The 16480-nt window shown below is 43.1% G+C and overlaps 1 protein-coding gene across 2 annotated transcripts; it reads right to left on the bottom strand.

Moving 5' to 3' along the window:
* Positions 1 to 1032: 1032 nt before the first annotated feature.
* On the bottom strand, positions 1033 to 13301 carry KCTD13 (potassium channel tetramerization domain containing 13). Of its 2 annotated transcripts, XM_061590653.1 has the most exons (8): positions 12954 to 13301; positions 10563 to 10658; positions 9589 to 9856; positions 7074 to 7243; positions 6542 to 6631; positions 5084 to 5136; positions 4754 to 4949; positions 1033 to 3139 (listed from the first exon to the last, which is right to left on the bottom strand). In XM_061590653.1, exons 3-8 carry the CDS (start codon positions 9848 to 9850, stop codon positions 2897 to 2899), a joined length of 1014 nt encoding a protein of 337 aa, XP_061446637.1. In that variant the 5' UTR covers positions 9851 to 9856; positions 10563 to 10658; positions 12954 to 13301; the 3' UTR covers positions 1033 to 2896. The 2 variants fall into 2 exon arrangements, with proteins under 2 accessions (XP_061446637.1, XP_061446635.1); XM_061590651.1 differs by lacking the exon at positions 10563 to 10658 and having other exon boundaries at positions 12954 to 13296.
* Positions 13302 to 16480: the final 3179 nt, after the last annotated feature.

Genomic DNA, 16480 nt, shown 5'->3' with positions numbered 1-16480 from the left:
CAAGGTGCAGTTCATGATTAAGGATGAAATTAGAATTTGTATATCATGACTGCTTATATTTGGAAGAATCAACCACACAGGAAGAAAGCTGGCTAAGTAAAAAGGTGCTCTTGCACATGAGGGTGATGCAAAGTAAGGTCTGATGCAATAAAATGCAAAAACTCCTATTTCAGATTGAGATACATTGTAAATGACAGCAAGTGTGGATGGATTGTGCCCCAGCTGTGCAGAAGGCTATGTCCAACCTTTGCATGAGAATCTATACTATAGCAATATGCCTCTAGCCTGACTTTTCTTCCCTGGGTTCAAGACAGGGTTGGAAACTCCCAAGACACGGGAGCAGGGATAGTAAAATTAAGAACCATACATTCATCCAACTCTCGATCATCCAACCTGTGTTCTAGGAATTCCTTTCTGTTTCTTTTCCAAGTCCACACTTAAAGGAACAGCTGCCAAGTGAACTCCCCTTTCTGTCTAGAACAAGAAAGCTCCCACTTATACTTGACCCACAGGACCTACTTTCTGCCATTAATGAATCAAAGACTTTTTGAAAGGCATATTACTATAGGAACACATACTATAATGTTCTACAATTAAATGCCAACAGTGTGGATAACACCAGTTTTAATCATCTACCAAGACAGTAAATCCTCAGTTTCCTCTTGCCCAAGACACTCAACATAGAGATCACCCTTCTAATAAAATTGCCCTGCCCACAAAATCCAAGGCATCCAGAGTGTTCTATTGCTCTCTGCTGCTGTAATCCAGAGGGGGAGAACCGTAGAAAACTTGCTAACTAGCAAAAAAAAAATCATAAAAATTCAGAACGCAGATAACATTTCACTCATGCACTGCCAACCATAGCAAAACCACTTCCTCGCTAGCATTTGTAATTGTCTCACAGACATAACTCCTTGGGCTAGGTGGATCAATGATATAGCTCACTAAAACTGCTAATATTCTTGAGATGGGGTGGACGCCTGTCTAGGCATGGGAAAACCATGGCGATACAGATGCTTACTGAATACAAAAAACAGGAAATTACCCCAAATTTATTTTTTAAGCAATAACTTTTATTACAATAATTTAATAGAAAAAAAACATTTTTAAAATAAATTATACAAATAGAAAAAATTACAATAATTAATTCGAGAAAGTTACCTCCTCCAGGGAGGGGAGGATATACAGGGGAAAAAGAGGGTTGGAGGAAAAGAACACCTCCCCAGTAAAACTACCTTCACCAGTCTGCATTTTACAGAATGCAATCTCAACTCCTCTGCCCACAATCATTAAGGATATCCAAACCCTGTTCCATCAAACAATTGGCTTAAAGGGCTGCTGGAATGTCCCATATTCCCTATGGTGGAGAGAGAAGCTGTAGTCCTCCAGATGTTGATGGACTACAAGTCTCATCAAACCTGACCACTGCTATGCTGGCTGAGGCTGATGGGAGGACAATGTAATCTGGAGGGTCACAGGTCTCCTACCCCTACCCTATAGAAAGCAAAGGGGAGTGAAAACATTCTGGGGGCATGAGATGAAAGTACTCAAATTGTCTGTTGGAAGATGGAGACAAATAGGGAATTTAGACTTCTGTACCTAAATCTTGCACTGAATTATGTCTGAGAAGAGTCCTTTGACTATGTTCTGTTAGGTAATGTGTAGATGCCTAGAAATTGCAGGACTAAAGCATTACATAATTTTGAAGCAGTGCTACCTTGTATTTTGAGTAAGTGGGATGGAAGAGTTCAGATGGAGTCAGGCAACAACACTTAAGAAGACTGTCAAACTATTGTTTTGACGCGGAGGGGGGAATAGCACCTGTTATCTGATCAACAACTTCCTCACCAGGACAATAGGCAAGGGACCCAGTTTCAGGGATGTTACCCCCTGCTCTAATGCATAGGTTAAATGCACTAGTTTGTCTGCATGAAAATTCTTTATGGATAATTAAAACTGGATTTAGTCTCCTTTGCTCACAGGAGACTAAATCTAGTTTAAAATAATCCAGAAAAAAAAATCACAAATAGAATACGTTTTACAATCCTTGTTATTCCAATAACATGAAAACAGTGTAGCCACAGTTCTGTCTGAATAATTTCTGCCTTATCTTAAATCTGGGCAGTTTCTTCCACACAGCAAAGTTAAAACCAGGTGAACAGAAAGAAAGGGCCAGGTGTGTGTGTGGGAGTTAAAAACAAGATCTACTATGAGGTAAAACACAGAAGTCAAAGAATCCAGGAGACTCCAGAACAGAGATATTAGAGTTGTGTGTGTAATTATATTTTACACACCTATCTAGGTAGCACCTTGTCCTCGACCTCTGAAAAAGGTCAATAACAGTGTTCCAAAATGGAAATCACCAAAGGCCCAGTATTCGGTTGAGGGGGAATGTAAGCTCCTCCCAAGTCATACAGTTTGCTTACGTACAGCTATCTTGGTATTAATGCTGCTGTTCCATGGATCCTTAGTTTAGAAAACAGTTAAGAATCAGGTGGTCTCAGGATGGGAAGGTTCTGGGTCAAGAGGTTATAAAGAAAGGACCACAACCTATGTTTCAGTGGTGTCTTGAAGATTATGAGGCAGGTGGAGACCAAGGGTGGGTAGTGGAAGGTCAGGTTTTGAAGATTAAGACTCAAACATTAAGGGAAATCAACAGCTGGAAACAGCATGCCAGTAAAATGAAGGGATGGACCAAGGTGTCAATTATCACAATAAAACGTGGGCTTATGAAGTCAAGGAATAGTGAGAAGGCAGCAAAGCAGCCCCAAAGGAGAGATAGCTTAAAAAAGGATGCAAACACCAACGAGAAGACCTTGGGGTGAAAGGTCAAAAGGAGAAAACAGGTCCTCCTTTGGCACTAAATAGATGGAATAATAAGGACAGTGGGACAAGATCAGTCTTTGAAAACAGCTTGGTGGCCGTGAGGACGTTCATCATGCATGATGTGCCTACGGACATGAATACGTCGGACACGGTGCTCACGACCATCTTCATCATCACCTGCACGGAGAGGACCTCCACCCCCACCTGCCACCCCACCTGTTGCCTCCAGGAGGGCCTTGTCTGGCACTCGTGGTGTCTCATAGATTAGGATGTTCAGGGTTTCCTCAAAGATCCGCGCCTCTGGGAACTCCACCTGTGCACATGGGGAAAGCAAGGTCATATTGAGCAATTCCAATTTTGTCCACCATTGTGGTGCAAGTGTTTGGCTTCAATGTGGAATCCCAAGTTTAAATCCTTGCTTGGTGAGCTTCTTATCTTTTCTTAGTTTAACCTCCCTCATGTGGTGCAAGGATGAAACTCAACTGCTCATCTGAACTTCTTCTTGAAGGATAAAAGTGTAAGCAGAGCACTAATTTTGCTAGGTGGGAAGAACTGAAACTAGGAAAGCTGAGCTTAAGTAGCACCTTATCCAGTTTTTCAGACACTGAAAACCTCTTCCTCTCTGGCTCAGTTCCCCACATGTGCCTCCAGTCAAGGTGCTGTCTCGCTCCCTCAACTGCCACCTCATGGCTACCTAAGGGCCACTTGCCTTGAGGGGAAGAGAAATCTCACTTTCAAAAAGCTTTGTTCCCTGTGCTTCAGTCTTTATTGCTTTATCACATAGTTTCAATTTACATAGTTTTATTTTTTTTATGTAAGATTTGCCTGAAAAGCATTATATAAATATCATTTTAAAAAGTGAAATGAGAATGATAGTGGTCTTATTTCAAAAATGAAGAAACATCTAACCTGAGCTTTATTAAGAGGAAAAAACAAACAATTCTAATTGTGTTGGAAAGTGGAAAAGTTATCATCATGCACACTCGCATACTGCAAGGAGGCAAGACAGGAAAAGAAGAAAAAAGTGGACTGTACCAAATGTCAGGAATGGGAAGCGATCAATTCAACAGGCCCCACAAAATGCCAAATAGTTGTGAGTGTATCATTCAGCCCTTATGCCTACCTGCGTCTCCTTTTTGCCCCCTCCATCTGAACGGAAGAGCCTGGAACCTGAACTATGTTATTAGCTGCAAGGGGACACAAGACGCTGCTATACATTCCCCCACTATAATTGCAACTTTGTGTACAACAGGGTTGGACCTAATGAGCTAGTGAGGCCATTTTGGCCAAGCCATGGCCACCTGCCCTACTCCTGTCGTCAGGTGCGGGGCAGTAGAGACACAGCATGAGGGGTTTGCAGGCACCGACAGTCAGGCACCTGCAGAGCCCCATGCACATAGTTCCACATGCAGCACACAGCAAGGCCCAATTATAAGTCAATTGTCTGCACAGGCAAAAGCATGTAACCAGACATTGTGATGTTGGGACTGACAGAGAGGTGACCCTGCCCATGTGTCAAATGTGCCCATAGGGGATGTGGGGTGGGAGAGATAAGGATTTGGGTTGCCACTTAGATTCAATTGCCCACTCATGGTGTACATTTTCACTGTAAGCCACTTTGAGAGACTATTTTGGCTGAAGAACAGGGTGTATTAAAAAACTGTAAATTCATTAAAACCAATTTTAAAATGGTAGAAGACAACAGAGATATATGTTTTCTTCTGTACAGTGCACATGAAGTTTGGTATGTACCAAGTGACGTAAAAGGGAGGGTGTCAGTGGGAGAGTGTTTCCCACTCTCATAAGAAGTGCCAACTTGATAAGGCAAGATTGTTCTTGGTACATCCCAACTGGGCCAAAGTTGTACACACAATATATTAAGAAGTGGAAGACTCCTATCTGAAACTCAGAGGTCTGCACATCTTACCTTGGTCTGCTTTTTCTCAGTGGCATATACAATGGAGGTACAACAGACTTCAGCAATTTTGCGGCCCTGTCCATAAAACGACCAGCAGCAGATCTCATCCCCGAGGACATCTTTGATGAAGAGTACCCGTCCATTGAACCGCAAAGCTAATTTGTCAAATAGTTCAATATTCTTCAGTAAGTTGTCATCAGAGTTACTGGATGGGGAGGGGAGGAAGAGAGAAAAGTGGTGGTGTGGGAGTAGCAGGTGGGAGTATTTGCTCTGGCCAAGTGGCATGGAGTCAAGAAATAAAGCCGAGCTATGCCCCAGCAATGAGGTGATGCTTCTTACCTTGTATATGAATACTTGTTATTACTTCTGTTATGCAGCAATTTCACCACAGGCTAAAAAAGGAGGGAAAGACATAGATAAATATGATGGATACAGAAAAAGTGAGGGTGACTTAGTTCTCTTCACCCTACTACTGCCATCTTTTTAACCAGAGCAAGACAAACTGGCTGTCACCTGGAACTACTTGTCTTTCTTTGCCATTGGCTGAGCTGCAGTGATCTCATGGAATGTTCACATACATTCTATGTGAATGTTCACATACATTGCCGCCCTGGGCTCCTACTGGGAGGAAGGGCAGGATATAAATCTAATAAATACTACTACTACTACTACTACAGATCAGAAGTGTTTTGCAGTATGTGCCCACATGTAGAATATGCTAAAAAAACCCATGTGGCAGCTGTACTATGTGGCAAGCCTTCACATGCAGTGGCTTATTATGTTCATCAAATGCCACCCTACAGCTTGTCTTCATGTGTCCATGCTGACTGGGGCTGATGGGAGTTGGACTCCTACATCATCTGGAGGGTCACAGACTCCCCGGTTTAGCAACAAGAGTGTGTGCTGAGGGTTTTGTGTGCTACGAAGATACAATTATCAGACAGATAATTGGTGCAGATTCCTAATTTGACATTTATTTTCGGCTAACATTCAAGTCTACATGTTTGAGATGTGACTGGATCACAAGACTGGAGCTCCAATCCACATCTTGCAGTAGTCAACACTTGATCTTAGCCAAAAGGTGGAGAATCTTAGCAGCCTATGACTTCACTATTAGTGGCAGATAGAAGTGTATATTTATTGATTTTAATTATTTTTTTTACAATTTATACGGCACTTAATCATAGTTGTCTCTAAGAGGGGTACCCAAGACTCAATTCAATGGCTAAAAATGAGAGAAAACTATAAAAATCAGAATTCAGTTAAAAAGCCTGCTGGAATAAAAAAGTCTTCCATAAGCGCTGGACATTCAACAGGGAGGAGGCCTGTCTGACCTCAACTGGGAGATCCATAAAATTGGGTTCACAATACTGAACACACAACTCCTGGTGGATATAAGCCATGCATCTAAGTCCCTGGGGATCATTAACAGTAACTCCCCCAAGATCCCAGTGATTGGGCAGGGATATAAGGGATTATTAGGTGTTCACTTAGGTATGCTGGGCTCAAGTTGTTAAAGGCCTAGTAAATTAATACAAGAATCTTGAATCTGGCCTGGTAGCATATGGGCAACCAGTGCAAGCTTTTGAGCACTGGAGTGATGTGCTGGTGATAGTCTGTCCCCACCAACAGACTGGAGCCTCCAGACCAGGCCCCAAAGTATATGGAACAGCCTTCTATGCCATCTGCATTCATGAATATGCTCCTACATATTCAAATGGACATGTAGCCAAGACACCTAAAATGGCCTGATCCAAATGACCTTCTTGAAGCTCAGCCTCAAGCAAATCTCTTTACCTTGGAACAGCTTGAGATGATCTGCTGCTCCTCCTTGGGAGATGTCACCATGGGGATGTGGCAGAGGGGGTCGTAGGCTTCGCTCTTTTGCTGGGCAGAAAGAGAGAGACACACACCCAAATATACTACAGCCTTATTAGATACCCCAGAACTTGCCATATTTTATTTACCTATTCTATGTCTATTCTGCCTTGCTACCAGTGCACATGTAAGAATTTACAAATTAAAATAAATGGCATACGATCTAACAGGTATAATACAAAAAGAAACAGAAGGATGGGGAAGAAAGAGAAATATAAGCTAATCGGGAAACCAATTCATACCGCATAACGTTGCGTGAATGTTACAACCACCATGTGGAACAGTCACCAAGGGAAAGTTCTGGGAGGGCCAAACGGCTGTTGGTCCAAATCAGGCTGATGGAGTGGGCCTTGCTATCTCACCTCTCCCTCAGATACTCCACTTCCTTTAAACAGATTGAGGCTCTGAGGAGCCTGCATGTCTCCTAGTTTCTCATCAGGGACCAGCTCACCTGCAGTGCAAGCTGACAGTCTTCAACCAAGCCTTGGATCAGGTAGTACCGAGCCTCGGACAGCACCTCCTCTAGCTCCCGCTGGGATTCAGGGAGGGACACAGAGCCATCACGCAAGTAGTTCAGAATGGTCCCAAAATGGCGCCCGCTTCGGTCAATCAAGATCCAACCTGGAAAGACAGAACTGTTTTTTAGTCCCCAAACAAAAGGACCTCTCAGGGGTGGAAGCAGCTACCAAAAGGGAAGCGTCTATTATACTTTAAAAAAATTTAAAAGCTCAGTTCTGGAGAAGACTGCAAAACATTTAGAGAAGGATGCAAATGTTGTGAATCAATAAATCAATAAAAAATATTTTAAGAATACTTGTGTACTGCAATTTCATTAAAAATCAAAGTGGTTTACGACTATGTATACACAATAAAAAAAATTACAAATCACCAGCGAACTATTACAGAAAATGTTTTTCTTAATTGTCTGCATAAGCCTGGCAGTATAGAAAAGTTTTCAGCAAACATGTAAAGGTTAATATAGAAGACACCCGCTAAATCTCTATTGGAAGAGGATTCCAGTTTCATGTTGATGTCAGATAAGCCTCACCAACTCATGGAGTTTATTTTGCTTATGAAGCTGCAAAAATTAGTTTGGGAGAAGTTATGTATTTTATCTCACAAATAAAATGGAAGCAACTTAGCTGCTGTTAGTTTGGTTCCTACTGGTCCCCCTGCACACTCAGCACTGTGGCCATAATGGGTTAATGCACAGGGTAGAGCAACCATGATGAACCAAGATGGATAACCTTTTTTTTTGCTCAGTTTATGTCAATCCTAGATCTTTTTTTTGTATGTATCCATACTACAGAAGAAGGCCAAACCTGTGACAAAGAATGGCTGACTGGTAAGAGAAACAGTTGCTTTTTTAAAAGATTTCAAAATTCAGGGACAAAATATTAGGTATCAAAACACAAAATGCAGACAGATTTTGAAGAAGGGTGGGGTTGTAAACTCCTTGGGACAGGACCCAACCCATTAAAAAAAATCATTTAAATAATGCACCATATACAAACAAGAAACCACCATCAGACTTGGGTAGGCTAGGGAGTGGACACTGAGCATCTTCCGATTCCCTTCTGGAAAAGGGAAGATCAGCTTTGCCCGTCAGTGGCCAGAGGATTGCAAGAACACCCACCCACCCACCCACCCACCCACAGCAATAAGTCCACTGAAATGGCCAGTTGTTTTTCGAGTTGCTGCTGAAAAGGTACTATTATTTCTTTTGAGGCCATTTGCGAATATTTCAGAAAAATTCTACTTCTGACTCTTTTTTCTTGACATATTAAACCTCTTTACATAGTGCACTTCTTAAAAACAGCTCACTCTTCACTAAAACAATACTGTCCACTAAAATATTTCATCAGTGATCAAGTCAAACTCTTAAAGCAGGAAGACACCTCTGGCCCTCCAGATGTTGTTGGATTCCAACTCCCATCAGCCCTGGCCATCATAGCTAACAGTCAGGGATGGTGCAACTCCCAGAAGGGCCAGAAGTTCCTCATCACTGCTTTAAGGACCAAATACCCAACTCCTGCCTGTAACAAAAAGTCATCAGGGCTGCATTCAATGCTAGTCCTACCCAGAGTAGACCCATTGAAGTGAATGAACATAACTGACTTAGGGCCATTGCTTTTAATGGTTCTACTCTGAGTAGCATTTGATACAACCCCTTCTTCCTCCAAGTGCCTGGAGTGTTCAGCTTAGGCACAGTTCTACTGTTGAGGCACTATAAATAGAAGGCCCTGTTCTGTATCTTCATAGCTCTTCTTGGTTAGAAGAAATCTAGAACAGAGCATCACCTGAAAAGTGAAAGCCTTAATAAAAGCATTTTAAAATATAAAACTGCAAATATCCACAAAAAGCTGTCCAGAGCCTTTTTATATCAACCTACAACACAAAATTCCTTACCTTGGCCTCTACCTAGTTACCAGACATTGCCTTCAACTACAAAACTGTTCATCTCTTTTTAAAATGGGAACCTGATTCCCCCCCCCCAGAAATCCACTATTTATTGGATCAGAAGCAGGTATGAGGTGGTTCCGATTAGTGATGTAAAGGCCTGGACAAAAATGGGAAAATTCAGGGGGGAAACTGGGTGGTTTTTTTTCCCCATTAAAAAAAAACAGAAAAAATCCTCCCCACCCATTTTGCCATTTTTTTCCTAAGCCTTCACACCTCTGGTTCTGATTACTTTCTTGCTTTTGCAAAAAAGCCAGGTGGAATGGCAGCTTTCTGTCACCTCCAATGTGCTGCACCTATTGATAACTAATCTATTGTATGCACTGCACTTTTACTGTATTTATTTTGTAATATATATTAGTGCCATATTGGGGTTCTGAGCCAAAAACAGGTATATAAACAAACTATAACTATACCATATAAACTTAATCTCCATCAAGCAGAGAAACCTGAAATCCTGGTCTGGGAGATTGGGGAGACAGAGTGTGCAATGCAATGGCACTTACCTTCGCTGTCTGTGAGCACCTCCATTCTACCACTGAACATAGCCTTGAGCATGGTGTCTTGTTTGGTGAGGGTTTGCACCGTGGTGTAATGCAGGGACCCTCCCACATTCAGCTTGACATACTTGCTGCTGGGGTTCAGGGGTTTAAGATCAAAGGTCACACCAGCTACCCCTCCGCCACCATCCCGTCGCTGCTGAGTTGGGACAAGTGGGGCACAATTCTCCAGGGGTGGGACCTGGTCTGCCGTGGCTTCAGCTGACATAACCACCTGCAGGAAGAGGAAATTGAGCAGGGAGGCCTTCCAAAACCAGGTTTCCTGCAAAGGGGCTTGGATTAGATGGAGGAGGGCCTCTGGAGCCTTTTGTCTCACCCCTACACATGCAGAGTTCTAATTGTTGTAGCAGAACACAGATAGTGCACTAGCCTTTGCCAACCTGATACCCACCACATGTTCTCAACTACAACTCTCAATGGCCATGCTGGCTGAGACTGTTGGGAGTGGTGATTCAGAACATCTGCAGGGCACCAGGTTGGTGAAGGCTGCACTGCACAATCCTGTAAAAACATTTCAGGGCAGTTTTGAACTCTCCTGTCTCACTGGTACTGTTTGACTCACACCTCTCCCCACCCCTCCACTACTCACTATCTTCTCACCCCATCCCAGTCTTACCTATTTTTTGTCAGCTCTTTGGGAATAAACTATAGTGCCTTGCAAAAGTAATCAGACCCCTGACCAATGCTCTCATATTACTGAATTACAAATGGTACATTGTAATTTCATTCTGTATGTCATTTTGAAACACTGAAACTCAAAATCAATTATTGTAAGGTGACATTGCTTTTATGTTGGGAAATGTGTGTAAGAAACATAAAAAAACTGAAACATGTTGCTTGCATAAGTATTCAACTCCTGTGCTCTGGAAGCTCCCAGTTTACACAGATGAAAGAAATTGCCCTATCGAGGACACAATTACCTTACTATTGGCCTCCACCTGTGAACCATTAAAGTTGCTGTCACACTGTCAGGATAAAAACCCCACTGTTGAAGGATCATTGATCAGGCTGTGGATCTGAAGGAAAATGAAGACCAAAGAGCATTCTACAGAAGTGAGAGCTAATGTAATACAAATGCATAGATTAGGAAAAGGGTACAAAATAATATCCAAGTGTTTGGATATCCCAGTGAGCACAGTTGGATCAATAATCAGGAAGTGGAAGCTACATCACACTACCCAGGCACTGCCAAGAAAAGGCTGTCCCTCAAAACTTAGCGCTCAAACAAGAAGGAAACTTGTGAGAGAAGCCACAGAGAGGCCAACAATCACTTTGAAGGAACTACAGAGTTCAGCAGCTGGGAGTGGAATAATGGTGCATCAGTCAACCATATCGAACTCTGCATAACACTGGCCTGTATGGGAGGGTGGTAAGAAAGAAACCGTGACTCAAAAAGTACCATCTGAAAGCACATCTGGAGTTTGCCAGAAAGCATGAGAGTGCCCCTGGCTGCCATGTGGGAAAAGGTTTTGTGCTCAGATGAGATCAAGATAGAGCTTTTTGGCCAAAACTCAAAGCACTATGTGTGGTGCAAACCTAACACTGCCCATGCCTCGAGACACACCATCCCTACAGTGAAGTATGATGGTGGCAGCATCATGCTGTGGGGAATGCTTCTCATCAGCAGGGACTGGGCATCTTGTTAAAACTGAAGGAAGAATGGATGGAGCAAAATACAGGGAAATAATGCAAGAGAACCTGTTTCAGTCCACTAAAAAACTGAGGCTTGGGAGGAAATTCACTTTTCAGCAAGACAATGATCCCAAGCACAAGGCTAAAGCACACTGGAGTGGCTCAAGAACAAAAAGGCGAATGTCCTACAGTGGCCCAGTCAAAGTCCTGATCTCAATCCCATTGAGAATCTGTGGTGCTATTTGAAAATTGTGGTCTACAGGCGACGTCCAACCAAACTGAACAACCTGGAGTGAATCTGGCAAGAAAAATGGGCCAAAATCCCTCCAACACTGTGTGGAAAGCTGGTACATACCTACCCCAAAAGACTTAAAGCTGTTATTGAAGCGAAAGGTGGCTCTACTAAATATTAATGTGTGGGGGTTCAATTCTTATGCAAGCAATATGTTTCCGGTTTTTATGATTCTTACAAACATTTCCCAACATAAAACCAATGTCACCTTACAGTAATTGATTTTGAGTTTCAGTGTTTCAAAATAAAATTTCAGACAGAATGAAATTACAATGTACCATTTGTAATTCAGTAATATGAGAGCATTGGTCAGGGGTCTGATTACGTTTGCAAGGCACTGCATATTCTTTATGGCTCAACCACAGTTGAGGCTCAGCTCATGGGTATTAAAGGAAGAGCCTATTCTGTGGCAGCACCTAAATTGTGGAACTGTTTGCCCCAGGATGGCTTAGTCGGCCCACTCTCTTATACTGTTTTCCCATATGGCAAAAACATTATTGTTTACTCAGGTACTTCCTTTATCGGATGGATAAGTCTTTAACCAATACCTGTCTTTTATTATATGAGGGGGAGTTTATTATATTTTATGATGGCTCTATTTGTTGTTAGAGCAGGATGCAAATTTTTGTATGAATGGGAAAAAAAATAGAAATGGACTGCCTTCAAGTCGATCTCAACTTATGGAGACCCTACGAATAGGGTTTTCATGGTAAGAGGTATCCAGAGGGGGTTTACCATTGCCTGAGAGGCAGTGACTGGCCCAAGGTCACCCAGTGAGCTTCGTGGCTGTGTGGGGATTCGAACCCTGGTCTCCCAGGTCGTAGTCCGGCACCTTAACCACTACACCACACTGGCTCTCTTTTGTATGAATATATAAATAAAATTAGCTCCATGTTCTATACAGCACCGGCACATAGGTGACATTAGCAGGAAATAATAAAGATAGTACCCAGGGTTTATGCCTGCTGGCCTTTGGCCCAACAAACCTCCCGCAGGCTATCATTTCCCTCTGCTGCTCACTCCACCCTAACTACCCACAGCACTTTCCTTGTGCCTCAACAGTGATTTGCCAATGATGTTTCCCCATCTTCCTCCCTGCCCACCTCCAATCTTTTGTTGCTCAAATGGTTTTGATTTTTGTTTTGGGAAGCCTTGAGAGATTGAACAGCAGGACCTAAACATATGAAATCCACAAAGAAACGTTCATCTCCTCTTCGGCCTTCCCCTCAGTCCCTCGCCCAGCCAGGCTTCAACATTCCTTCCCTTTGAACCTGGCTCTTCCCCGCTTTGGCCCTCTACCACAACACGATCTCCCGCCTCCCTTCATTCATGGCTTGTCTCTGACTGGCCTGTGACCCCCGTCCCTTCCACCACCAAAGTCACTCACCTCCCCAGGGGGAGTGGGGTGGGCTCAACCCAGGCCCCTCCCCTTCAGCCCCGCCTGGACTCAGGGCACAGCGACCAGGCAAGACGTCTGAGCTCGAGAGAAAGGGGAACGCAATAACCGCGCATGCACCTCAAACCCCCTCTCGTCTGTATCACTCCGCCTGGCAGGAGAGTAGTTAGCATCTGCATCCGGGTACCCACCCACATGAAGCAAGACAGACCCGGGACAGAGCTTCCGTCACAGGGTGAGCATAGAGCTGCGCCTGCGCAGAAGGCGAAGTCGATGCTGCAGACAAGGATCTGAGACAAGAGAGGGATGGAATGCAGAGAGAGCGCGCAAGGCTCGGTTGAGGGAGCGCATGCGCATAAAGCAGCACTGAACCGCGCCGACCGAGGTTAGGTGAGAACAAGTCGCGTCGTCATCTTGCGCTCACGCGCGGTTAAAAAAATGCTCGTTAGACATTAGAAGTCGTTAGACGCGCGCGCAGCAGTTGACGCAAACGTGGTTCCTCCAGGGCGGATAAGGGAGGTTAAAGCGTATTATGCTCCTTCCTTAATGCCAATCTCTGTTGCCAATTTAGCGATTTTCCCCTCTAAATCTAGTGTTTTTAGGCACGTGTCTGGTGGCAAATTTTCCTGTCTAGTGGAAAATCCGGTGGATAGCAAACTTTTTGGTGAGAATCTGGTGGTTTTTACAAATACTTCAATTTCATCATTTTTTTCCTCTTATGACATTATTTCATGAAACTGGTTAGCCAAAATCTAGACTTTTTTTAAAAAATTGTACTTTAGGACATTTTCTTGTATTTTTCTTTGTATTTCAGTTCCTATGTACAGTATAGTCTCTAAAGTGCTACTTGATTCTTGTTTCATTTCTGCTGTAAGCTATGGCTAGTTGGCTACCTCTTTCATGGAAAGGATACCAGAGTAATGTACCCAACACCACACAATGCACTGGTAACAGAGGAGGATTTCTAAGTTAAATCTCCAGATCCTCTGGTATGCTTGTTTTTTAAGGGTATAAAGACAAGGAGGTTCTTGCCAGTTGGCTTACTGAGAAGGAAAATGTGCAGGCCATAGTCTACCCAAAGTGTGATGCAGACTCAGTTCCAACAACTCAAACCACAGTCTGCTCCCAGAGTTAAGCAGAGAAGATATGATTAGGAACTATAAGCATCAGAAATAAATGGCATGAGCGTGCACAGAGCACACTTGTCTCACCAATGAGGAACCTCAATTTGTGTTTAAATAAGGTGATTTCACAACAGGTACCCTTTGTATAAACAGTACAACTTAATAGTCATCATAGGAAGAGCCTGCTGGATCAGGCCAAAGGCCCATCTAGGCTATCATCCTGTTCTCAGATTAGCCAGCCACATACACAGAGCATTTTTTAAACCTAAAAAAAAAAAGGAATACAAGACCTCCATACTTTTCTCAGATATAAAAGACACACACACATTTTTATATTGGCAATTCCAAACTTAAACACAACACACGGAGCATTTTTGAACTTTTTAAATTCTATTATCCATCTTGTTAAGCAATTCCTCATAACAGTGTTTCACAATAATGCAAAAATGTTATCAGACACAGTATCTAGTGGATTTGGAGTGTTGATCTGGTGGGGGGGAAATCTTGCTGGTAACGTTGATGCCAATATAGTCACTTGGGCATTGATAACTTTGGGCTGAAGGAGCACAAGCCTGTTAATTGGAACACTCAATCCCCCCCCCCTTTCTCCCTCTCTTCTGAGGTGGGACATAGTTCTTCTGGAACTGTTTGCACATGCATCTTCTCCAGAATTAACATCCCGTGAGCCACTGGGCTCTGGCACCTGGCATGCTGCCAATTAGCCAGCCCCTCCCCCCCCCCCCCCCCGAGGCATCATCTCTCTATGTGAGGAGGTGGCAGCAGCTGCTTCAGGAGAAGAGATGCGTTTGGGATTTCTCTTGTCCTGGCTAGAACTAGATTTATTTTCAAGGTGGGGGGAAGGAACTTTGGGTGGGATTTTATTTTGAGGGGGGAAGACTTTGAGTGTAAAGTCCTGAAATCCAAGCAATAAAATAGCTTTAACTGGATGTATTTTGTGCCTGAGGTGGCCATTTCCTAGTTTTTTGCATATTTAAAAAGTTTAGGTTTGCAAACCTGAAGAAAGCTTATTCATTATTGTCCCTCCAGTCTTCTTTATCAGTGGGATTGACTCTTGCCTGGCTTGCATGCTGTGCTTCTCCCCCCTCTTCATCTGTCTATCTGCTCACCAGAGTGGTTATTTCCCCTCCATTATTCTAAATCATTATATATACTAGACAGATTTTATATATATGTAGTTGTTTGACTTTATCGAGCTCCACACACCTCCTTCTTCCATCACATTTTACTTATTTAAATATTTATAAAACCACTTGCATAAAAAAACCTAGAACAAGGGAGTGTACAAGTTCTACTCAGAGTAGACCCATTGAAATTAATGCACCTGTTAATCATGTCCATTAGTTTCAATGGGTCTACATTGAGTAGGACTAGCATTTGGCCACAACCCATTAGTCTGTCTCTCACTATGGCTGCTGTTCATCTTTTCCATTGTTCTTTTGGATCTATTTCTTTAAAATGTCACTCTCAGCTAATCGTTTAAAAACACTTATGTTCAGTGGTCATATCTCTGTGCTTTGACAATTAAAGAGAAATGACCTTGTTGACAGCATTCTACATGGAACTAGGTGGTTAAATAGTTTCTCAATAAAAGTAAGGAAATTGCTCAAGGCTCCTGTGAACCCAAACACCCAGGCACATGCCAGGAGCAAATCCTGCAATAAGCCTTTGCACAAAGAAAGCAATGTACTGTCTCTCTTCAGTTGGTGCAAAGATCAGTTAAGGCACTCCTGGTACAAAGCAGGACTGCATCTCTGCCTCAGTCACTAAATGGCTTTGTCTCCTTTCGGTGAGATGGTATGCTGCAAACAGTGCCTCAGACTTGGTGGGCTGAGCTTTTCATAGAAGCAAACCATTGTGGGTAGGCTTAATAGGTAGGTTTCTCCTTTCCGGCGGAAAGTCAAGCACTCGAGAGAGGGACATGTCTCCATCCTCCGGCTGGGCCGCAAGCTTCCCCAAAGCCCACGAGCTGAGGAAGAAGTGGATGTTGGCTGTGAATCGCATTGAACCAGGATCCAGGAAACTGTGGATCCCAGGCTCAGGCGCCTGCCTCTCAGAGCACTTCAGCCAGGATGAAATTGAGATGGACATCCTCCCCACAGCCTGGGCAGGTGGACCAGCTCACCAACAAGGGCTGAGTGGAGGTGGAGAGGGACTTGTCTAATGACATTATGCGCCTCCAAGAAAAGAAGGAATGCCTCTCCTAAGACCACATCTGCTGCTGTAATTGTGTGCATCATTTCAAAACATTGTTTGTGTTGCAAATTTGTTTTCCTTTGCTTTCGTGGCATTGTTTTTGTTGCATTGTATTTTTACTGTATATTTTTACTGGTTATTTCTTATGTAATTTTTTTTGTAATATCCTTTATAATATTT

The sequence above is a fragment of the Rhineura floridana genome, chromosome 11 (genome assembly GCF_030035675.1).
Source record: "Rhineura floridana isolate rRhiFlo1 chromosome 11, rRhiFlo1.hap2, whole genome shotgun sequence".
Lineage (NCBI taxonomy): Eukaryota > Metazoa > Chordata > Lepidosauria > Squamata > Rhineuridae > Rhineura > Rhineura floridana.
This window is presented reverse-complemented; position numbering and strand designations above follow the sequence as displayed.

What these genes read in the sequence shown, in the direction of transcription:
- KCTD13 (XM_061590653.1), bottom strand. Translation starts at nt 9,850, where the DNA reads ATGTCAGCTGAAGCCACGGCAGACCAGGTCCCACCCCTGGAGAATTGT. An exon ending in AACAAGTATTCATATACAAG is followed by an intron (nt 4,950 to 5,083) that starts GTAAGAAGCATC and finishes CTCCCCATCCAG; the next exon opens with TAACTCTGATGACAACTTAC. An exon ending in CTGAGAAAAAGCAGACCAAG is followed by an intron (nt 3,140 to 4,753) that starts GTAAGATGTGCA and finishes CCATGTGCACAG; the next exon opens with GTGGAGTTCCCAGAGGCGCG.